Source organism: Chaetura pelagica, unplaced genomic scaffold (assembly GCF_000747805.2).
Source record: "Chaetura pelagica isolate M959 unplaced genomic scaffold, ChaPel_1.0 scaffold464, whole genome shotgun sequence".
NCBI classification, from domain to species: Eukaryota; Metazoa; Chordata; class Aves; order Apodiformes; family Apodidae; genus Chaetura; species Chaetura pelagica.
The window spans coordinates 294,679-316,284 of record NW_009952981.1 but is presented as its reverse complement, the minus strand read 5'-3'; the positions used below and the strand labels follow the sequence as shown (position 1 = coordinate 316,284).

Genomic DNA, 21,606 nt, shown 5'->3' with positions numbered 1-21,606 from the left:
AAGGCCAAGTTGGGTAATGCTTCAGGCCTGCAAAGCAACAGGGTCCCTCCACCAGAAGGGCTGTTGGGAAGAAATGCAGGTAAGACCAAGCTGTTCTGCAGTCCGGGTTGCACCCAGAGGGCACCTCAAAAATCATCATCGTGCAGCGAGGGAAACAAGTCCTGAGCTTCAAGTGGGGCATCACCAAATGCCTCTTCTCAACCAGCCATGAAAGAAGGCATTGGTAAGAAAGGTTGGCCCCAGGCAGAGATGCTGTTCCACAGGGTGGGTGTTAGTCATCCAAGTCGATTCTGATGGGGCCTCCTGTCAGGACGTGGCCAGGTTCCTCCTCCTGCCCCCTCTGGGCTGACCTGCGTGCCCGTCTCCTGCAGCCCTGGGCACAGCGAGAGCTCCCGTCCAGTGCCCCGCACACCAGCACCCGGCAGTGCAGGAACACCTCCTGGAGGGGTGAGATGGCAGGCCAAGTCAACAGGCAGCTCTGGGAGGTGGGCTGGCAGGTGCTGCCAGCTCTCTGAGAGCACCAGCGACACAATTCCCACTGTGCAACCATCTCTGTCCCCACAGCAAAAAGGCCCTCGCCTGCCATCACCACCAGCTGCTCCAGCTGTTTGCTGAGGTGCTCAGGAGAGGGCATGTTTTCTAGAGTGCCCCTCTGAGATCTCAAAGCATGGCGTCTGCCTCTTAGCCAAGGGCTAGGCAGGGAATATGAAGGCATGAAGGGATGGAAACACACCAGGAATAAGCCTGGAAGAGCTTGCGTGGAGCAGTAGAAGCTGCATGGATGGTAGAAAGCAGGCCAAGAACACATGAGGCCTCACAAGGAGATGGGCTGATAAAAACATGCAAGAGAATTTGATGTGAGCTGAGCAAACATAAAGAGAGGAGACTAAGGGGCAAAAGAGGAAAATGCAGGTCAATGAGGAACTGAGATGGGTAGTTGAGGGGAGAAGGAGAACACAACGGGCAGGGAGACAGATGCCTTTTCTTTCTGCACAGTAAAGGCAGTGACAGGATTGCTGCTCCTTGCCCTCTCAATGACAAGGAGAAGAAGCAAGATCCCTGCAAGCAGCAATTAGGGAAGCAGGTATTTGTGATTGTTTAGTCAATGGTGAGGCTTGAAGCAAAATCCATCACACGGGCTGGGAGGGTGCAGGTTGGAGGCAGCAGTGGCAAACAGACAGCCAAGCACAATTTCTGAATTTTGAAAGATCTCATCCATTGTAACCCTAGTGAAGCTCTCCAAGAGCTGGCGTGGCAGCTTTATGCCTTTTGGAGCAAGAAGCATTGGCTGAGCATAACAACAGCAACTGAAAGACCTGATTTCTTCTAGCACAGGAAAGGAAAGCTGTTGGAGTTAGGAGAATGGCATTAGCCTTCAACTGTCCTTCCACTACAAAGCTTCTGTCCCAGAGTGCCACCAGCCTGGACGAGCTGCTTTCACATTGAATTAAACAATGTGGTGGCCTCGTTTCTGGAAACCTGGCATCTGAACTCACAGGAGCTAGAGAATGTTGAAGAGATTCAACAGTACAGACCATCTTGTTTTAAATACAGGACACTGTGCACTAACCCTTCAAGTTTCTGTCTGGTGATTGGTAACTCTGTTCTTGCCCAGCATCTAAGGGTCCACTAAAACTACCTTGGAAACAACAATTTTTAGCCTACTACGATGCTGATGTTCCAAAACTGCCCTTCATATTTTATTTAATTTTAATTGTTTTCATCACTATCTCCTAAAGTACCTGTGACAGACTCCTGAAAGACACAACTGCTGGAATAAGCACAGCAGCATCTGCTTTAAGCCAGCCATTCCCCTCCTTTGCCCTCTAACCCCTGTGCTGACACTCTCCAGTCAACTCTGGGCTGATGAATTATCTAAGAGGTGGGTTTGGAGCTTACCTTGTTGTCTTTGCCCACAAACTTGAACACAGGCACCTGGAAATGCTTGGCAAGATGGTCCTTTGACGTGTACTGTTTCACCGAGTCATCAGAAACGCAGCTGAGGAAAGCAGAGGGATTGGCTTTAATGGCTTTCCCAGAAATGGAAAAAGAAAGAGAAAAAACACACCCCAGCCTATTTAAGAAAGGAAAGGAGAGCTTGGCTCTCTCCAGCTAAGCTACCATCCATGTTACTTCCTCTTTGGCCACAGGAGAAAATTTGGGAGCGACGGGGAAAAACAACAGTGATGATAATGGCATCTCCAGACAAAGAGCAGCTCAGCAGCAGAGAGCTGGCAGGACGTGGTCCAGTCCTCTCAGCAGAGGGACTGCCAGAGAGCTGCAGGCAAGTGTGTCCTCATCTCACCTCCCTGTGCAGCAGCCTGCAGTGATCAACAGGACTGTTGCACCCTGTGGCTGTATTAGGTGCTTTCTGGATACACACACATATGCACAGCAATCCTGCTGGAAATGGAGAAGCCCTTGCTCACAGTACTAAAATATCACAGACTGTGAAGAACACACACATGCAGATCTACTTTGCTTTACATCATACACATTTTTCTTCCTGCTGGGCATGGTCAGGCAGCTCAAATTCATCGCACTAACATTCATCATTCCAGTTTCTCCATCACTAGCACTATCAGTCATGTGAGAGGTCACAGAACTGCAAGGAAAGAGCTCTTGGAGCAAGTTCAGAGAAGGGCCACCAAGATGATCCAAGGCCTGGAGCACCTCTCCTATGAAGACAGGCTGAGAGAGTTGGGGCTGTTCAGCCTGGAGAAGAGAAGGCTCCAGGGAGACCTTATAGTGCCCTTCCAGTATCTGAAAGGGGCCTACAGGAAAGCTGGGGAGGGACTTTACACCAGGGTAAGTGATAGGACAAGGCGTAATGGTTTTAAGCTGGAAGAGGGGAGGATTTAGGTTAGACATTAGAAAGAAATTCTTTACTGTTAGGGTGGTGAGACCCTGGCCCAGGTTGCCTGGGAAGGTTGTGGAAGCCCCCTTCCTGGAGGTGTTCAAGGCCAGGTTGGATGGGGCTTGGAGCAGCCTGGGCTGGTGGGAGGTGTCCCTGCCCGTGCAGGGGGGTTGGAACTAGATGATTTTCTAGGTCCATTCCAACCCAAACCGTTCCATGATTCTACAATTCTACTAAATAAGCTGCTTTTCTAGAAGTTACGTGTCAGGCGCAGTCTGTTTAGAAACTATTACAGCCCTTTTAGAGGTTGACAGCAAGACAAAAAGTTATGGTGACTTGATATTGCCTGCTGCCTCCTACAAAGCCTTAGGCATTTTGAGAGGCCCAGATGGTGCTTTTATATTCCATCATAATGCAGCTAGTCCTTTCTAGCAAGTTAATTCCAGAAATGTGGGATATTAAAGAACAAATGATGGTGGAAGAGACAAGACAGCTGAAAGTCCTACTCTTGCAGCAACCCTTTGCTTCTATGTTTACACCAGAAATAGGTAAGGCATAGTCAGAAATGTTGACATTTGAGGTGTTCACTTCTCAAACAGCAGCAAACCCTCCATCTGTGTGTAGCTCTGCTTGACTAGAAGAGAAATCTCTGCCCTGCTCAGCTGACTGGGCTCCGTGGGCTGCAACCCCTCCCTTCTGCTATGTGCAGCAGAGCTGTGGGTGCCCGTGGAAGCACTAAGGATTGGTCATTTTCACCACCATCTATTTCTGTAGCTTTTCCCAGCCAGTGGAGGTCACAATCTGAAGGGATACCCCTGTCAGCATTGCTTGTCTGGTTAACTTGCTGGGGATGCAAACATAACATGTCACCCGAGGGGAGCTAATAAATTAACATGGTGCATCTAGAAAAACTGACATTGATTCCACCCCCCTGAGGCCAAACCCCGGATGTCACTAAGCTGTTTAGGAAAAAAATTGCTTTTAAAAGCAGCATTCCTGAAAGCATCTGCTTGTAAATAATGACACTTAAAGGCTTTTTGTAAGTGACTGGCCAAGCTTTGGGTCCATAAAGTCAGCTCATAGGCATGTCTTCATTTGTGAACATCTAAACTGTGAGGCTTCTTGGACACCGACTCAAACTGAATCCCAGGTTCTCTGGAGGTTCTCCCTACTGGTGGCAAGAAGCTTCCTGCTTTGAGGCCAGGGAGGGGGAAAATGGAGAAACAACAGGAGGAACCAGGGAACCATGGAGCCCCTACCATGCCCCTAAGTATGTCTTAGAGAAGGTTTAAAAAAACCTGCACTGCAGCACTACAAAAAGAGCTCAGAAACCTCCCAAGTGACTTTGGGGTTGTACCACACCCCACCCTCCTACGAAACACCTTGGAGAGGTGAGAAGGGGTAGGGAGCCCAGGGATGGAAGTAAAATGAATGGCCCTGGTCAGGCTATGGGGAGAAAAACCCTTTCTTGTGCATAATATGCTCAGGTTAGGGAGAGTGGCTGTGCCATGGGAGCTGTGCTCTGCCCCTCTCTTTGGGGGGCTGCAAGGTAGAGAGGAGGGCTTGGAGACTAAAATAACCACCTCAGCCTATAAACAAGGGGCAGCCCACGGTGTAACTAGATCAGCCTTGCAATGAAACCACCTTAACCACAGCATGCTCAGATAGATGGCAGCTCCTGAGCACATCAGATAACAAGGCTTTGCCCTCAGTGACATGACCTTGCTCCAGATGCCCCAGAGAGCTGCGAGGTTTATCGCCTCTGCAGTCAGTCAGTGCCTTGAATTAATTTCTGGTTTGAGAAAGAACAAGATTAGAAACAGGCAAGCTGCTGAGGTGTCCCACAGAAGGCAGCTCCCACCTCTTGCAACTGGAGATGGCAGGGAATTAGCAGGGAAGAAAGCAGAAGAGGGAATTTTCCCAACCCTCAAGTCTAAGGTATATCCCCTCAAATTTAAACAGTATTTCCCTCTGGAAGGTGCAGCTAAGCCCTGCAGGTCTGATCCTACATAATCAAACTGATTTTAAAATCCCATCTTTATTGCCTTGGGCTTTTGGGGCTGGGTTGAGAGAAGGAAACTGGGTTATTGCAGACCTGTTTGGAACAGGGACAAATCAGCAGTGTATTCAGCTAATTTCACTTTTTAATTGCTGCGAGCAAAGCTAGAGCCACAGAACTCCAGTTGGTTCCAGTGTGCACCATCAGTCTTTGGTTGAAGTGAGCTGTCCCATTTCAGTGTAGCACAGCACACAGGGCTGGCATGGCTGGGGACAGTGGGACCTGCAGTGGTGGCTGGAGCACAGAGCTGGAGGAGGCTCCAGCCAGCTCCAGCCCACTTTTCCCTTCGGTGAAGTTTTAATGCCCTCTGCAGGATAATAATACCAAAGGGGCTGCTGGTGCTGTAAATCCTCCAACTAGTGCTGTGGTGAGTTCAAGAGGTGACATTTTCTGCCTTCTCCCTTCACCTCAGGTTTTGGCCACTGTTTTGAACTCTTATCATTTTCACTCACGGTGAGACTGGAATGAACGTTTGGAGACTCTGTGAAGGGTCCACAGTAACAGCCAAGCCAGGGAGTCAATAAATCAATCCTTCCATTACAAATCTGCTTATAAATGCCAGAAATGTCAGGCACAGAAGGACTGCAGCCCAGAATGCAGCCCCCAGAATAGAGCAAGCTAATGCTGCAACCTTTGTCAGAAGGAAACGAAAGCAGCATCTGTGTGCACTGTACTCTGGAGGACCCTTTTGTTACAAGACAATCACACAGGACTTGTCATCACCAGCTGTAACAGTAGATGATTTAGCCTGGCACATGAGGAAATAATTGTTGTCCTCATTAGATGGTTTGGCAGACAGAACACAGGAGCTACATGAGCACAGACCCTTAACTGTTGGGCTGTGACGCTTGGGTATGTCTTAGATGTCACTTTGGCTGGGCTTTCCTCCCCAGAGGATGGCAGACTGGTTCCCAACTGTGACATTTCCACAGCATTGTCTGGTTAAGTTGCCAGGCACTGCTGGATGCAAACACTCCACAGCAACATTGCACTTTGCCATGCTAGCACCTAAACAAGTGCCTGAAAACAGGGGTCATCCTAGGAGCCACAGCAGAGCCCACAGCAATGCTCCCCAAACCTCTGCCACCAAACCCACCACAAGGAGGCCTGACAGTGAACCCACAGATCCACACCAAGCTCTTAACTAGTACACCAAACACCCCAGAAAACTACAGCCACACCGAGGGACTCTAAAGCCTACTGCACTGAGAAGCTTCAGAGAGACAGCAAAGCAAGGGGAGGTCCTGGAGCTCCAACAAGGACCAACCATGCTATAATAAGGTCACTGTGGGAAAATGAAGACACTTGCTGCAGTTGCTGCAAAGCCATGGCACACAAGCCACCAGGGGGCTGTGCTGACTGGTTTGGCACTCTGCAGGCAGGCAGAGAGGTTAACAGGAAGGATTATCTTTTCTATCTACAGGAGCTAACTCAATTACCCACAAGGCCAGTGACAGAGAAATATGTCCTGTAAAGGCTGCGCTTGGAGCAACCTCTTTCACTGCCTCCCACTGTTGCTCCCAGATGTTTCTGATGGGACGTGGTTTCAGCCTGATGGCCTGGTCGCTGGTGATGGTGAGGAACAGAGCAGACTGGCTGCCGTGGAGAAGTCACAGTGATTCCCACATCACACAGGCAACGCATCTCAGCCCCCCTGCCAATACCCATCGACTAGCCAGCCAAGGAAGGAGCAGTCAACTCACCCATCTTGAATCAGGTAGTACTTCAGGATCTCGTCGATTTTTGAGGTGGGAGTGGCAAAGCAGCTCTCTACCAGTGTCTCCAGTCCATTGACATGTACCACAGGTTCAATCCCAAAATACAGAGAGTCCCGAAGCTTGAGGGTGGGAGGAGCACCCCGGTAGGGTTCATCAAAGTCTTTGTCTTTGAAGATCTCCAGAGTGAAGGGAAAGATGCCCTGGTTGCGGCTCATGATCTCCAAGGGGGAGTTCTTGAGGTTGGGCACATAGCCCTCAGAGATGGTGTAACGACGTGGGAACTCGCAGGTGACCGGGATCAGCAACTTGCTGGTGCGGACAATGATGTCCCCGTTGCTCCCTGGAGTCTGCTTTGGCAAGCCTGTCACCAGGTTGGTGGCAATGATCTTATCATTTATTACCTGCAGCAAAGAGAGGAGTTTCAGGGAATGGGGAGACCTCTCCGAGTTCAGACTCAGAGTTTACCTTGTTCAGAAAACTCAGATTAGCCACTACGAGTGCAGCTCGTGGGTCTTTGTGCTGCGACCAGCAGGATGTTCATCCTTGCCTAGGAAGTAAGCTTTGATGTGCTCTACTCCTGCATGAAGCAGGGGAATTGGCTTCCAATTGCACTCATCTGCCAAGGTGAGCTCTCTGCTTCCTGACCAGTTGCCAGTATAACCTTTGAAATGTTACCAGGGGACCAGATTCTGTCCCAGCAGGAGGGTGAAGAGCGACACCAATTTCTGCACCAGAATGACGGCGAAGCTGCTGAAACACTAGGGGAGCAGAAGCAGTGTCCATGCTCTTGGACACACACCGCTGGAGAGGAACAAGCTCTCCTATTTTGGGGTGCTACCTCAGATCTAGTCTGGGGCCAGCTGCACGGCAACACAAGGAGCTGCTCTGATGGCATCTACACCAGCTTTATTTCCCAACTAAGCCAGAGCCGAGCCCCCAGATCTGAGAGACCCCAGGAGAGCAGCGGGTGTACGTACGTCTACAACAGTGCCACAGGACTTGAGGGAGAAATGGATGTTGACATGAGTGCCATTGGACACTCCCTTGCAGGAGTTGTTGATGAGGGAAAGGTCCAGGCCTCCAACCAGGTCCTTCGGGATGCTCACCTCAATCGAGCTGGACTTGCACAGCACTGGAACTAGAAGAAAAGTCCCCAGAATAACAGGCTGCACCACAAAGCTACTAGGGAGTATCAGTGTCAGGGGGGTGGGGAAGGGCTACGTCAGTTACTACTGGGGAAAAAAAAAAAAAAAGGAGTCTTATGCTACAATTATGACACTATCTAACCATAGTAACGTAACTACCTGTCTCACACTTCATCTGTGCAAGGGGAACCTCCTGAGCCACCACTGCCCCAAACTCTTCCCCACCCAGCAAAGCCACACAGGACAAGGATGACAGTGACACTTGCAGCAGAAACTCAGCTGAGCAGTATTTCCAGTTATACTTCCTACTCAGCTCAAGTCTGAGAGATATTCTCTGGGAAGAGCCTTTGGATACTAAATTCACAACACCCCAGGCAAAGCCATTATTTAAGACCTTTAATCAGGTTTTACATCAAACCCAGAACGTGTCAAAACAAAGCAGAGCAATTCCATATAGATACAGAGCTAAAATGGAAGCACCTCAACTTGCTATCATAACATTTTTATAAGCAATAAACCCAGCTCTAACAAACAAACCCAATTAGCTCATTCATTCCACCTCCATCCAACTTTTGAAGTTTAATACAGATCTCCTTGTGAACTTAAAAAAAATATATGATTCCATTATCTAAGAAGTGGGAGAAAACAGAGATTGGACAAAAGGAAAAAGGAAAGGAGAGGAAATAGTCTTCAATAAAAGAAGTAATTGGTATATATATTCCTTGGGTATATTCCTGTCTAGTTAGATACAGAACAGGGATACTGGTGCATATGTTTTGGTCTCTTCTCAGCCAGAAAAACAAACCCCCTCCAGAACTTCCATTTCTCATGTTTTAAAATCACACAACAAAACATTTTGCAAATATACTAGTTCACCAAGCTTTTCCCTGAAATTCATTACAGTCCCAACCTTTGACATTCATAGGATCAGTCAGTCAAGTTAATCACATAATTAAGGATTCTGGATCTTGGATACAAGGCACACTGCTAAATGTGCCTTTTATTCCCTTTAAAACATTCTCATCTCTCAGCTAAGGTATTTGTAACAGCTCCTGTGCACCTCCAGGGAGGATTTTTTATTAAAAGTTGATCTTTTCAAGGTGATATGCTAAAATGTATGCAGTCTGCCCAGAGCAATGTGCTCTCATAATGACCTTGGTGGGTTAGAACACAGAATTAAAGAACTTAGAATTACCTTAACTTTTCCTCCATCTGCAGCAAGTGGGAATAACTGAGCATGTCAAATGGCAAAGCTCCCAAGGAGATAAAAGGGCTTGGAGAACATGGGGCAATGCTGAGATTAGTATCCTTTGGAGGATTGATTGGCTTGATTTGGATTTAAAGCTTCATTGCTTCAGTGACTCCTTGATGAATAAGAAAATCTAATGCTTTTATAAAGGTGTAATTCAGGGCAAGAGAGTTTGAATCCCAGCTACAGTTCTCCAAAGTTCAGGACCCATTTCATAGAATCACAGAATCATAGAATGGCTTGGGTTGGAAGGGACCTTAAAGCTCATCTATCTCCAACAGTCCTGCCACAGGCAGGGACACCTCCCACCAGCCCAGGTTGCTCCAAGCCCCATCCAACCTGCCCTTGGACACTTCCAGGGATGGGGCAGCCACAGCTTCTCTGGGCAACCTGGGCCAGGGTCTCACCAATTTGGTTCAGGTTATCTCTGTTTCTAAATGTCTTTGATGAACACAGCATCTACCTCTTGCACCCCTGCCCTGGGCTCACCTCAGTCTTTGCTAGTCAAACGTTTCAGTTCTCCACCTTCCTACACCTCAGAGCATCTCTAAGTGCTGGGGAAGCCTCGTCATTACTGCTTTAAACTCTCCTTGCACCAACACCTGCAAGTGCCCTGACCCTGGTAGGAAGCTTCTGTGGCAAGGCCAACACTCCCTGTGCTGCCTACATTACAGAATCACAGAATCCCCAAGGCTGGAAAAGACTCATCAAGTCCAGCCTATGACCACCCCCTCCAAATCAGCCAGACCATGGCACCAAGTGCCACATCCAGTCTTTCCTTGAACACCTCCAGGGATGGTGCCTCCACCACTTCCCTGTGGAAGTACCTTCCAATGTCTGATCACCTTTTCCATGGGAAGTGCTTCCTGATATCCAACATAAACCTCCCCTGGAGCAGCTTCAGGCCAGGCCCTCTTGTCTTGTTGCTGGTTGCCTGGAGAAAGAGCCCAGCCCCTACTTGACTAAACCTCTCTCCAGGTAGTTGAAGAGAGTGAGAAGGTCCCTTCTGAGCCTTCCCTTCTCCAGGCCAAACAACCCTAGCTCCCTCAGCCTCTCCCTATAAGACTTTCCCTCTAGTCCCTTCACCAGCCTCATTGTCTCCTCTGGACCTGCTCCAGCACCTCAAGATCCTTCTTGAAGTGAGGGGCCCAGAACTGCACCCAGGACTCAAGGTGAGGCCTCACCAGTGCTGAGCACAGGGGAAGAATTGTTGGCACCATGTTCCTTGTCCAGCCCTTGTTCAGGGCAACAAGGCTGGTGAAGGGTCTGGAGAACAAGCTTTCTGAGGAACATATGAGGGAACTGGGGCTTTTTAGCCTGAAGAAAAGCTGTTTAGCTGAAGGGAGACCATATCACTCTCAACAACCACCTGTGAGGTGGGGGTTGGTCTCTTCTTCCTAGTAACAAGCAACAGGACAAGAGGAAATTGTCTTAAGTTGTGCCAGGGAGGTTTAGATTAGACATTAGAAGAAGCTTCTTCACTGAAAGGGTAATTAAACACTGCAACAGGCTGCCTAGGGGGGTGGTGAAACCACCATCCCTTGAGGTGTTCAAAAGCTGTGTAGATGTAGTGCTGAGGGATATGGTTTAAGCACTGGAATTGGTAGAATTAGGTTATGGTTGGACTTGATGATTTTGCAGGTCTTTCCTAACCAGAAGGGTTCTGTGATTCCTTCCCCAGCTTTTCCAAGTACCCTGCCTGGAGCAGGGGTTATCCTTTTTGCACAGACTGCTCAGCAGAACAGGGTTTCTAGAGCTCTGAACCACTGCTGCAAACACAGAGGAACAACACTGCTCAGCTGCACACAAGGCGTGAGTGTGGGAGAGGGGACAAAAGCATTTCCCTATCACATTTTGGAAAGAGGTGGGATACCAGGATGGTCTGCAAAATTCCAGGAATTTTGTTGGCTGGTATCTTTGTGGGGCAATTGTAGCCAAGGCTGTGACTTCTGTGGAAGATTATTAGTGTTCTGAATGTAGAGATAGTGCAGAGAAGGGTTGAAAGGCTGCAGAACCAACTGCTTCAGACAACAGTGTCTGCCCTGCACTGTTAATTGCACCACTATGAGCCTGACTGGATGCCATAAAAACCTGTATGGTGCAGTTCCAGATAGATTCTGTCATGTCTGCTCAAAACTGCAGACCACTGCTTGAGGACATAAATTCAGGAAATGCAAAAGCACAAGCAATCCTGCTTTTATGAGCTGCTGCATCCTGAGCCCCAGCCTGGCACCCGGCAGTGCTGTTGCTCTCATTAGCAGCCTCAGAAGGAGAAACACTGTCTGGGAAATGCATGGCCTCCTAACCCTGCTGGGATTGCCTGAGGGGGCCAGGGATGAAGAACACTTTTCTTTTCTGGCCTGTATCCATCAATCAGACCTTTAATCAGTAAGTATCATCTCTTGGAAGCTTTCCCCTCCTCTCCACCTGGCTCTGCTGAATCCCAAGGGTACAGTGCTTGCCCCTGGAAACAGTGCCCTGCATTTCTAAAAAGCTGAAAAGGCAAAAATTTCATCAAGTAGAACCATTCCAACCTCCTCTCTGAGGCATACGTGCCCTGCTGGCCAGCACAACGTCTGGGTCTGTTCCTCTAATTGATGTCTGGGCACTGGGAAACACATCAGACTACAGGAGATTCTGAGCACACCTGGTAACACCAGCTCAGGGGTATTATCTAGAGCCCAAGTGACTTAGCTCATGACAGGCTCCCTTTTATTGCATTTTAGCTATGGCCTGAGTCCAGACCATTAGCAAATTCCTATGGAAATATCCCAAAGCAACCAGACGGGCTCCTCATGGGCCCACCAGGGCAGAACACAAGCAGAAAGCTGAGGTCTGTCTCCTCAAGGGCAGCACTGTGCCTTCTGCAGCTTTGAGCTGAGCCTGACAGCCCTGAGCAGTGGCCAGGCACATCAGATGAGGCCCACCAGAGAGCATCACCTCTGCCTTGCCTGTGCCTACACAGCTCTCCTCAACATGCAGCTTTTGTCTGAATGGCCCTTCAGCAGCTGATCTTAGTAGGCATCTCTGTAAGACACAGGCTGCATGTTGCTTTCAGCACCTCATGAGCTCAGCCAGCTGTGGAATTATGAGACCCACAAGAATCCTGGGTGGGTCTCTGAACTGATGAAATCAAGAAGCTACAGACCCTCTGCTTAACTCTCAGTGCCCTCAGGAACTTCTCCTTGATCCTCTGCTCCCTGCACCAGCTGCTATAGAGTTAATTTGACCTCGTATTGGATGTATTTCCAAACTAAATCTCACTCAGCTCTTTCAACCCAAAACAGGGAACATGTTTATTCCGTACAACAGGGGCAGGTGGGTCAAGAAGAAGGACTCCCTGCATAAAGGATTGGAGTAAAGTTCAGCTGGGAGGTCTTCCAAGGATAACACTGCTCTTGCCTCTCTGCAGCAGAAGGAACAGTCAATTTTCAGATGCTATCTTGGGCACTTCTCCAAGAGGCAGCAGAAACACCTCATAGCAGAACTAGTGCCCTGCTTCAAGCCATAGGAATGATTACTGGGATGGCTACCAAGATTCTTGGGCAAAAAAAAAAGGCCTTTCTGTTTAACCCCCTTCTTGGAAGGGAGTGAACCACTTCAGCTGAAATTTTAAAAGCCCAGTTTGAAGCATGGAAAATTTCAGTTCTAAGATCAGAAATTTGTTACAGGCATACAGAGCTGAAGCAGAGCAATATAATGGGAGATCATTAAGCAATCTTAATTGTAAGTGAACACTGCCAAAACCACCTGTGATGCAAGATGCACCCAGCTGGGTCCTGTGTCTCTGTTCTCCTGCCTGGTAAAAAGAGCAATGTCTCCAGGCTCTCAGTTTGGGATGATCTGTCATTAATGACAAAGCTCTGTTAAACAAACTGGAAAAGACAGACTTAAGAGAAGGCAACAAAAACAAGAAGAAAAGCTTCTTCAGACATACTTTTGACTTCCAGGGGACATAGGCTGTCAAGGAGATTTTGTTGACCTACCTTGGCAGGTGTGGTTGTCTTCTGACAGAACAAGTCCTCTTGGACATTCACATTGGTAGGAGTCTTCCACTTCAATACAGGTGTGGCTGCAGCCTCCATTGTTGTTGTGACAGCCTTCAATTTCTGCAAAAGAAAGGAAAATCAGCACACCCTGCTCCTCAGGCAATTGGGTGGCAGCTATACAGACCCCAACATACACTCCTGGCTGACAAACAAACAGTATGACCGACACAGAGCTTGAAGGCAACAGCATGGTGAGAGCTTGCTTCCAAGAACATGAGGTGCAAACCTATTTTTAATTGTACAACTTCCTTAGTTTGCCATTTCACCATAAAGTTAACTAGGAATTCAGTGAAAAGTCTTACCAAGTTAAATCACATGCTAGAACTGGCATGCCAAGAAGGCTGAAGAGGTCATCTCCAGCTTGGCCCCTTCTAACTTCTGAGATGTCCTCATTAAGTAAATTTGTATGATGTTTCTGACTTCAAAAAGGTGGGAGAAATTCTACCATGTGGACCCATACATGCATCACCAGAATTAAAGCCTGAGATGTGCAGGGAAGATGCCAGTCTCCTATTCCCATCAGGGAACACCAGAGAAGATGCTGAGCTCTGTGCCTGTGGGTTTCCCAGCTGTGCTGGAGGTGGATGCAGAGGATTCCTGCACCCCCTTTGCAGGCCGAGGATGAAACTCTGCTCCCAGGAGTCTGCTTAGCAGCAATTTTGCTAGTTTGTGAGTTTTAGGCTTAGAGAGTGGCTACCCTGACATGCATTATCACCTACACAAGGTCACAGTGTAAGGCTGATTTTCCTTCCTAATTTCCCCCCCATTTTAAACTGCAGAGGAGAAAGGGCAACCCAGCTAACTGGGGGATTTGTAATCTCTTTTCTTTCTTACATCTTTTCTGTTCAGGTGAGCCAAGTTTTTGTGTAAAACTCCTAGTGACCACAGCTGCAGGAAAGAGCCTGAAATATCATCCAAATACATTGTGAAGATTTGAAAATCTAAGGCAAGGAAGGCCATTTCTAGTTGTTGTGGGCTTTCTGCTACCCAGAAAATACCAGTATAATGATTTTTAAAAAATAACAGCCTTACTATTTGTTTGTTGTTGTTTTTTTTTCCCTTTGGGATGAATACAGCTAGATGTTCTGAGTAAAACAATGGTACATATAACATCAAGAAATCATAAATACAAATTCTGCCATCAGAAATGACTGTGTAGTTTTCACTGAAATGCAAAGAGAAGAATGGAAATCCCATACTCAATCCTACACATTGCTTGGAAAATAACAGCCCTGAACACATGACTCAATAAAATGGGTAAAGCATTACAAGGGAAATGTTGACATAATCTTAGCCCTACTCAGCCTCATGTAACCACAGTAAATCTCCTGCATTTGTTCTTTTTAGCAACAGCTGTGAGGTGGTTCGCAAGTAAATCACATACTCTAATGGCTCACAAAGCTGAGGGCACATCTTTAGAAATAAAACTCACTAACAAGGTTGTAAAAATCCCCAGTAGCAGTGTTAGACTGGTGAAAAACACCATCCTTCTTACAGCAGAGGATGTGAAATGGCCTTGTGTTAAAGGTCCTAAAATCCAACTTTGGAAGCAGGAGAAACAAAGGGGTTTCCAAGCAGACACTATCCCAGCCTGTCAGATAGTGCAGTGCTGAGCGATAAAGAGTGCCCTGCAGCACAGCTGGTGACACCCCACCAGCTCAGTGCTGGATGTTGAAAGGGCAAAGCCTGCAGATCATTTTTGGCCCCACACATCTTACCAAGGACTTAGGGAGCAAAACAGCTTTCCCCAGGGAGGTGTTGTCTGGTTATTAACAGAGCTCAGAGGGGAGATTCTCAGAGAGGTGAGACAAAACGTGCTCTGGTATCATAGAGGGGGAAAGCAGGGACAAAAACTGCAGCTTGGAGCCATCTGTCAGTGAACCATAAAAGAAGGGTGGAGTGCAGCCCAAAAATACAATGGCAACCTCTCTTTTCTCTCTGCACCATGGATGATTACCACATAGCAGCTCATATAAAGTTGCACACAGGCTGCAGAACATGTTCAGTTCTGACAGTGGGGTAGCTCAAAAGTGAGGCACAACTGTAGCTGTTATTCTTGTCTGAGGCCTCACAGTAGCTTTGCCTGTGAGGGGCCGTAGTGCTCTTCAAAGCTGACCATAGAAAACTTCAGGCACAAGTCCATTTTTGCTGGGTTTTCAAATTTCTGCTCAAAGATGTTTGTGACCACGGATCAAACCTACAATTTGTCTTTAAGCCCCTGCTAAGTTATCAGTCTAAACTCACCAAGGGATTTTCAACCTGGCTGTGCCACCACTGGGAAGTAACTGCAGCAGCTGCACACAGCAGAGCCCACAACTACCTACTTATAAAAAACAGGCAAGATGCAGCCCTAATCTCAAACCCAGCTTCTGTTTGCAGATTGGCACCCCCCCCTCCTCGAGCTCTGTCCCAGAAGGCTAAGCCATCCTCACATCACCCCATCCCTAATTCTAGCTGTCAAAAACCAGCACTGCCAAATCTGCCCCCTCACAACTAGTGTGCAAATCTCCAGAGCCAATTCCCAGCACCTCCAGCAATAACCAGCTCTGTCTGGACAACCAGTCTTCCAGATTTGCTGCTTCCTCTCCCTCAAGTTGGAGACCAAAACAGAAATGAGGGAGAACAACAACGAGCCCCCTCTCTGCTTGATTAGGAGGGTATTTCAGTACCAACCCCACTGGCAAGCACAGAAGTGACAGGAGTGACATTTAATCCCAGCTGCAAGGAGCCAGGAGAGAACTAGTTCTGCAAGGGAAAGGGAATGACTTCTTTCCAGCAGACTGTGACAGCTGAGTTCTCACCTTCGCAGGTTTTCCCGTCGCTCCCCAGCGTGCGCCCGACCCCGCACTCGCAGCGGAAGGAGTTCTTCAGGTTGACACAAAACTCACTGCAGCCTCCATTGTTCTGCTCACATTCGTTTTCATCTGCAACAAAAAACCCCAAACCCATCCCAAAACCCACAGTCAGATCAAGCACCTTGGTCAGCCAAAAGGGGCTGCTACCTGGGGGTGCTGGGGACTGGCTTTCTTGGCCTCATGAGCAAGAGAGATGAGTAATCCCCCCAAAATGCTGAAGGCCACTATCTACTCACAAAGACATGACAAGGGAGTTAACATGACTCCACTGCAGTGGTAAAACTGAGTAAATACCTCCATGGGTCAGCAATGTGCTCTTCCGCACGAGTGACAACCAGCACTTCTGGGAGGACACAGGGAGGACTTCTTGAGCCTTGGTTGGGAGAGTCCTGAACTGATTTAACCATGGTTTAGTTCAACATGGATCCAGGTATTTAACAGGTCAAAAGCAATTAGGTCAAAGACCTAATCTAAGCCCTAAGTAAGTTTGCAAATCAAAATAAAAGTTTGGACCAGCAGTTCTGCTCTGGTGTTCAAAGCATGTCATATACTGGAGAGAAGTCAACCTAGCACAGGGAGGTTTCACAGACAACTACAGCATCTTCAGCCCCCTCTTAGGCTGAGCTGGGAAAGGAAGAACACTCTCCATAAAGGAAAGGCATAGTGGAGGCCCATACAGATGCTTGGATTCTCTGGAAGGCCGGCACAGTTGCTGTCAGGTAAGTGACTGCACAATTACTCAGCACAACAGAAAGTCCTCAGAAGGATGAATGAACCACCCAAGAGAGGCCACAGGGAGCTAAAGCAGTGCAATGATCACAGCAGAGGTGTTGTGCCATCTGGTTATCCTGAAGAGAAGCAGCAGTGCTCAATTCCTGCCCAGCCTGGCCATGGAGGGGGGGGGTGAGGGCAGCTCTGGCACACACAGAGAGGCTTTGGACTCCCACGTGCCTCCCTGCTGCAGGGAACCCTTTCCTGCCACACATTTATGAGTGCTGGAGCTTGCCAAGGCCACTTCTGTGCCTGGAAGTTTTGCAGAGAAGCAGCCAATAGATGCTTAAAATTAGCTGAGAGGGCTAAGGCAGCCACTTGGCTGCAGAGATATGCAGTGGCTTAAGCAGAATGGTTCTGTAGAACCAGTGTGAGGAACTGTAAATCAGCAGCAGGGCAGGGCAGGGCAGCTCCCTCCACAGCTACAACCCCTGCTCTGACACCCACAGACATGAGGAGTGTGAAGAAAGAAACTTTCCAGGGTTGCTTTGTCAGCTGAAGTCCTTATGGAAGAAACTCACCTGCCATGCGGCCTGCTGGTCCTACTCTGCTCTCAGCTTCTCCACCAAATCAAGCCTCAAAGACAAAGGTGAGATCCCACTTCCCCTGAACACTAGCACCTCTTCCTCCCTCCATGTCACCTCTTGCTATTCATCAGTGAGGCTCTGCAGCTCCCCAAAAGCCACCCCTTGCACTGCCCCACAGACCATCTTCTTAAGACCTCATAAGCCCAGGTGCTCACCTCCCAACACCACACATAAACATAGCCATCCTCTCCTCAGGGGTTCATGGAGATCCCTTCACAAGTCCCTGAAGCCCACATCCCCTGCCCTCCACCTCCTTCCTGGTCATGTTGGTCTCTGCCAGTGCAGTCATCAGGTGCCAGTCCCCTGAACATCACCTTGTCATGCTGCCTAGAACCACTGAGGCTGCACTGTCACCCACAATCCCTTGCCTTCCCTCAAACAAGGCCCTGGACAATGCCCTACAAGAGCAGTAAGTATAGTGAAGATGAGTGCATAACCCTACACCAGCCAGCAAAACGTTTCTTGGAGGAAAGAGGCATTCAACAGAGTGAGGGAGAGGAAATCTCCAATGACAGACTGCAGTGAATATCAATGAGGCTGCACTGTGAGCATGCCATGACACTCTGCTGCTGGCAGTGAAGCTGCTGCCTTCAGCAACTGGACCATGCAGGAAGCAAAGGTGACCTCTGTGCCTTGTGTGGCTCTGGGGGCACCACAATGTAGTCAGCCATAGGATGTTGTATACCTCCCTGCAGGGAGAGATCAGGAACCATTTACAGAATCAAAGATCTACTCTAGGCAGCAAGAGGGAAAAACTCCTCTCAGAAGGCTTTTCCCTTTTTTTTTTTTACTGCTTTGTAAGACAATGGATTGGGAAACAAAGGGGAAAGAAAGCAGCAGTAACTGACACAAGTTATTTCCAACCTTACCAAGACATGTTTGTCCATCAGGTCCCAGAGTCGTCCCCAGGGAACATGTGCAATCACTGGTGTCCATGCAGGAGCCCTGGCAATCCACCACATCACAGATGTCATAAAAATCTAGAACATGACAAGAATGGTGTGAGCACAAACCTCTGAGCATCCACCAAAAATACTGTATTTGTACTGTCAGTTCACACCATGTGCCTAGTCCCTCAGTTACAGACCTAGTCCATGTTAGGAAAGCTGAACCACTGAAGCTGATGACAAACAATCCAGTTTAATTCCTTAAAGTCAGAGATGCAAATTTTGGCTTTGGGAGCATGCCAGGACAAACCACAGGATCCACAGGGAGCAATAAATCACTGTGGCCAGGTAAGCTATGGAAGATTTCCACTAGCTGAACAAAGGCTAGAATTCATGGAGGTGAACCAACCAGGATAATTTTATGATTCTGTGAAACAGTCTAACCAATCTCTGACAGAGAGGCCACCATCTGCACCACATCATCTGACATGGTTCTGGGTGAGAAAACCAGAAAGCAGTCACCAACTCTCTCAGGTACATTATATCATAGAATCATAGAACGGTTTGGGTTGGAAGGGACCTCCAACATCATCCAGTCCCACCCCCTGCATGGGCAGGGACACCTCCCACCAGCCCAGGTTGCTCCAAGCCCCATCCAACCTGGCCTAGAACACTTCCAGGGATGGGGCAGCCACAGCTTCTCAGGGAAGCCTGTTCCAGTATCTCACCACCCTCACCCTAAAGAATTTCTTCCTGATGTCTTACCTAAATCTCTCCTCTCTTCCAGTCCAAAGCCATAACCACTTGTCCTATCACTCCATATCCTTGCAAAAACTCCCTTTCCAGCTTTCTTGTATGCCCCTCAGATACTGGAAGGCTGTCATAAGGTGCCCCTGGAGCCTCACTACCTCTCTCCTGTCCCAAAGGGTTTCAGAAAAGCCATCTCAGCAGTCACTTACGCCCACAGTATGCATGGAAACAAACACTGGGCTTGCTTAAGTGATACACATAGTACCCGCCCGGACACGCCTTGACGTCAATCGTGGTATTCCAAAGGCAGCAGTTTCCATTGAAGCTGGCACAGGCTTGGCGTGGGACGATGCCATCCGCCTCTCGTGGGTGGCTGCCATTCATCCAGATGGGAGCATGGGTGCCACAGTGGTTCTCTGGGATGCAGAAGGTGGGCATGGCATCCCCAGCCATGCCGGTGAAGCGGTACCATTCGCCGTCGATGTGGCTGTCGCAGGTGGGCTGGCCGTGGGAACCGTTGATCTGGTGATCCGTGTTCCTCCAGGGCTCGTTCAGGCTGATGTAGGCAGAGCAGGGGTCCAGGGCTGAGAGGCAGGAAAGAACATCTGGTAGATATCAAGTTGTTGGTGGGTAATTGCAAGGAAGGCAAAAGAATTAATGTTTCCGTTCCTGGCTGAAGGGAATCGTTGGGATAGATGGAGACCCCTCAGGGAGCAGCAACGTAATTGCCTTATGGAAAATTCTGACAGCTTGGCTTAAGTGTCTTGGAAGAAAAAGGAAATTATCAGAGCTCTTTATGTCAGGCAACAGTCTGACTTGCTGTTTAGCTGCTGTATTGACAGGGTTAAAAAAATAATCATAAGCAAACCTCAGGTTCGGGGAATGATTTTGCCCTAGGAAATATGTCCTGGGAGCACTGGATCGAGCCCAGGACATCCACCCTTTTGAGCAAGTGCTACCTGAGCACCCTGCAGGCCCCTCCTGAGGTCACTGGTAACTTCCACAAGCCTTGGAGAAGAGGACCAGACTTCAAGCAAGTTATGCAGCCTTTCTAAAGACCCATCACCAGCTCATGTCAGCCCTCACACCTGAGTTGCCAGAACCACAAGCTGCAGGGAACCAGTTAAAACACCAGCTGCAAGATATGCAACGGGAATGCCATGGTTAAGGTGCACAGAAAGAAAATGTTCCCTTTCAATTAATAGGCCTCTATATATTTGTAAGAGACCTTTAAGCATAATATATCAGTTCCCACTCATTTCAGGGTACAATTTTAAACAGCTAAATACAAGAACTGCTCTCCTAGGTCACAAAGAAGTTGATAAATACAGCCCAGCAGGCTGTCTCTAACCAAGAGTGTGTGCTTAGAGAGGTGAGGTAGGAGACCTCTTTTTAAGAGAGGGTTTTTAACAAAAAAAAAATAAAAAAATTGTTCTCGACAAAACCTCTCATTTACCTCAGATTTTATTCTCCTCTGTCTCTCCTTGGCATCCTTCACAGACCCCAGTTTCCTCTCTGCCAAATGCTAACCACCTCTACAATCCACACGTGACGTTGCACCTGAAATGGCTTCCTGAGATCTTTTTATTTCTTAACTTTAAACCCAGAGAGCATTAAGGTCTGAATCAGGACCTCCTGGGGAGGAAAATGTTCAGCTCTTTACACAGCCACATTCCTTGCAAGCCCACAAGCCCTCCTGATCTCAGGAGATTAGATGTTAGTGAGGGAAGTGAGTGTGAGGGCAAGATCCAAACACATGGACCTCCTGGTCTGTGCATCTTGGTTCATGCAGTGCTCAAGGAGCCTGTCCCTCATCAGAGGCCTTTCTGAACCTTCTGCAAACAATTAAAACATAAGAATACAATGGGGAGAAAAAAGCACAAAGAATGGAAGTGTTCATCACATTTTCATTTTTCTCCTAATTAGCTGTGATTTGGCAGCTTTCTCACTAGAAGTCCAGAGTTTTCATTTTCACTTACATTTAATACCTGATTAAGCACCACTTATCCACAATTATCTAGTCCCTATTCAGCAAAATTAATGCTAATACTGTCTTGAGTAAGGAAAATTGATATCATTTGCTAGAATTAGGCTAATAAAATCATTCTATTAAATACATCTCAGACTGGAATACTCTCTACTTTCCAGACCACATCTTTTTTTCTAAGTTCTAGAATTGCTGTTTTGTTTAAATAATGGGGTGTTGCAGTTTCAGGGTGGGGGGAGACATGATATTTTTTCTATTAGATTGCTCCAGACACAGACAAACCTTGGTTATTTTGACTTGCTTCACTGACTTGGTTGTGGGAACTACAAGTGCTCCAGAGAATGGACTTCCACTCACCCTTATTTAGCTGCAACCTCTCAAGCATCTGTCTCACTGACATGCTAACTTGTACCTTCTCACAAACGTAATCTCTCTCTTGAGGAAGATCCTTAACACCTTCCTCAGCCACAGACAGATTTTTATTTGGCCTCAAATCCAGCACAAAAGGCCGGGTCTGCTGCTGCTGCAGTCACAAAAGTGCTGCAGAGCTACAAGCTGGCAGGGGTAGCAAAACTGTGGCTCACAAAGGAAATCTCTAGTGCCACCATTCATGAGGTACACAGAGGAGAAGACTCACTCCCAGCACAAGCAGCCCTTAGTCCTGAGCAACAGAGAGGGAATGGCAGCAGGAA

At 48.0% G+C, this 21,606-nt stretch overlaps 1 protein-coding gene across 1 annotated transcript in view; it reads right to left on the bottom strand.

Moving 5' to 3' along the window:
- Positions 1 to 271: 271 nt before the first annotated feature.
- The window catches only part of OIT3 (oncoprotein induced transcript 3), a 22,933-nt gene continuing 1,598 nt past the window's right edge, over positions 272 to 21,606 (bottom strand). The window contains exons 2-9 of the mRNA XM_009996394.1: positions 19,137 to 19,511; positions 18,160 to 18,270; positions 15,879 to 16,001; positions 13,015 to 13,137; positions 7,612 to 7,772; positions 6,620 to 7,035; positions 1,900 to 1,999; positions 272 to 439 (exon numbers count right to left, since the gene is read on the bottom strand). Of these exons, the coding sequence (XP_009994696.1) occupies positions 272 to 439; positions 1,900 to 1,999; positions 6,620 to 7,035; positions 7,612 to 7,772; positions 13,015 to 13,137; positions 15,879 to 16,001; positions 18,160 to 18,270; positions 19,137 to 19,511 (1,577 nt within the window). The remainder of the gene's footprint in view (positions 440 to 1,899; positions 2,000 to 6,619; positions 7,036 to 7,611; positions 7,773 to 13,014; positions 13,138 to 15,878; positions 16,002 to 18,159; positions 18,271 to 19,136; positions 19,512 to 21,606) is intronic.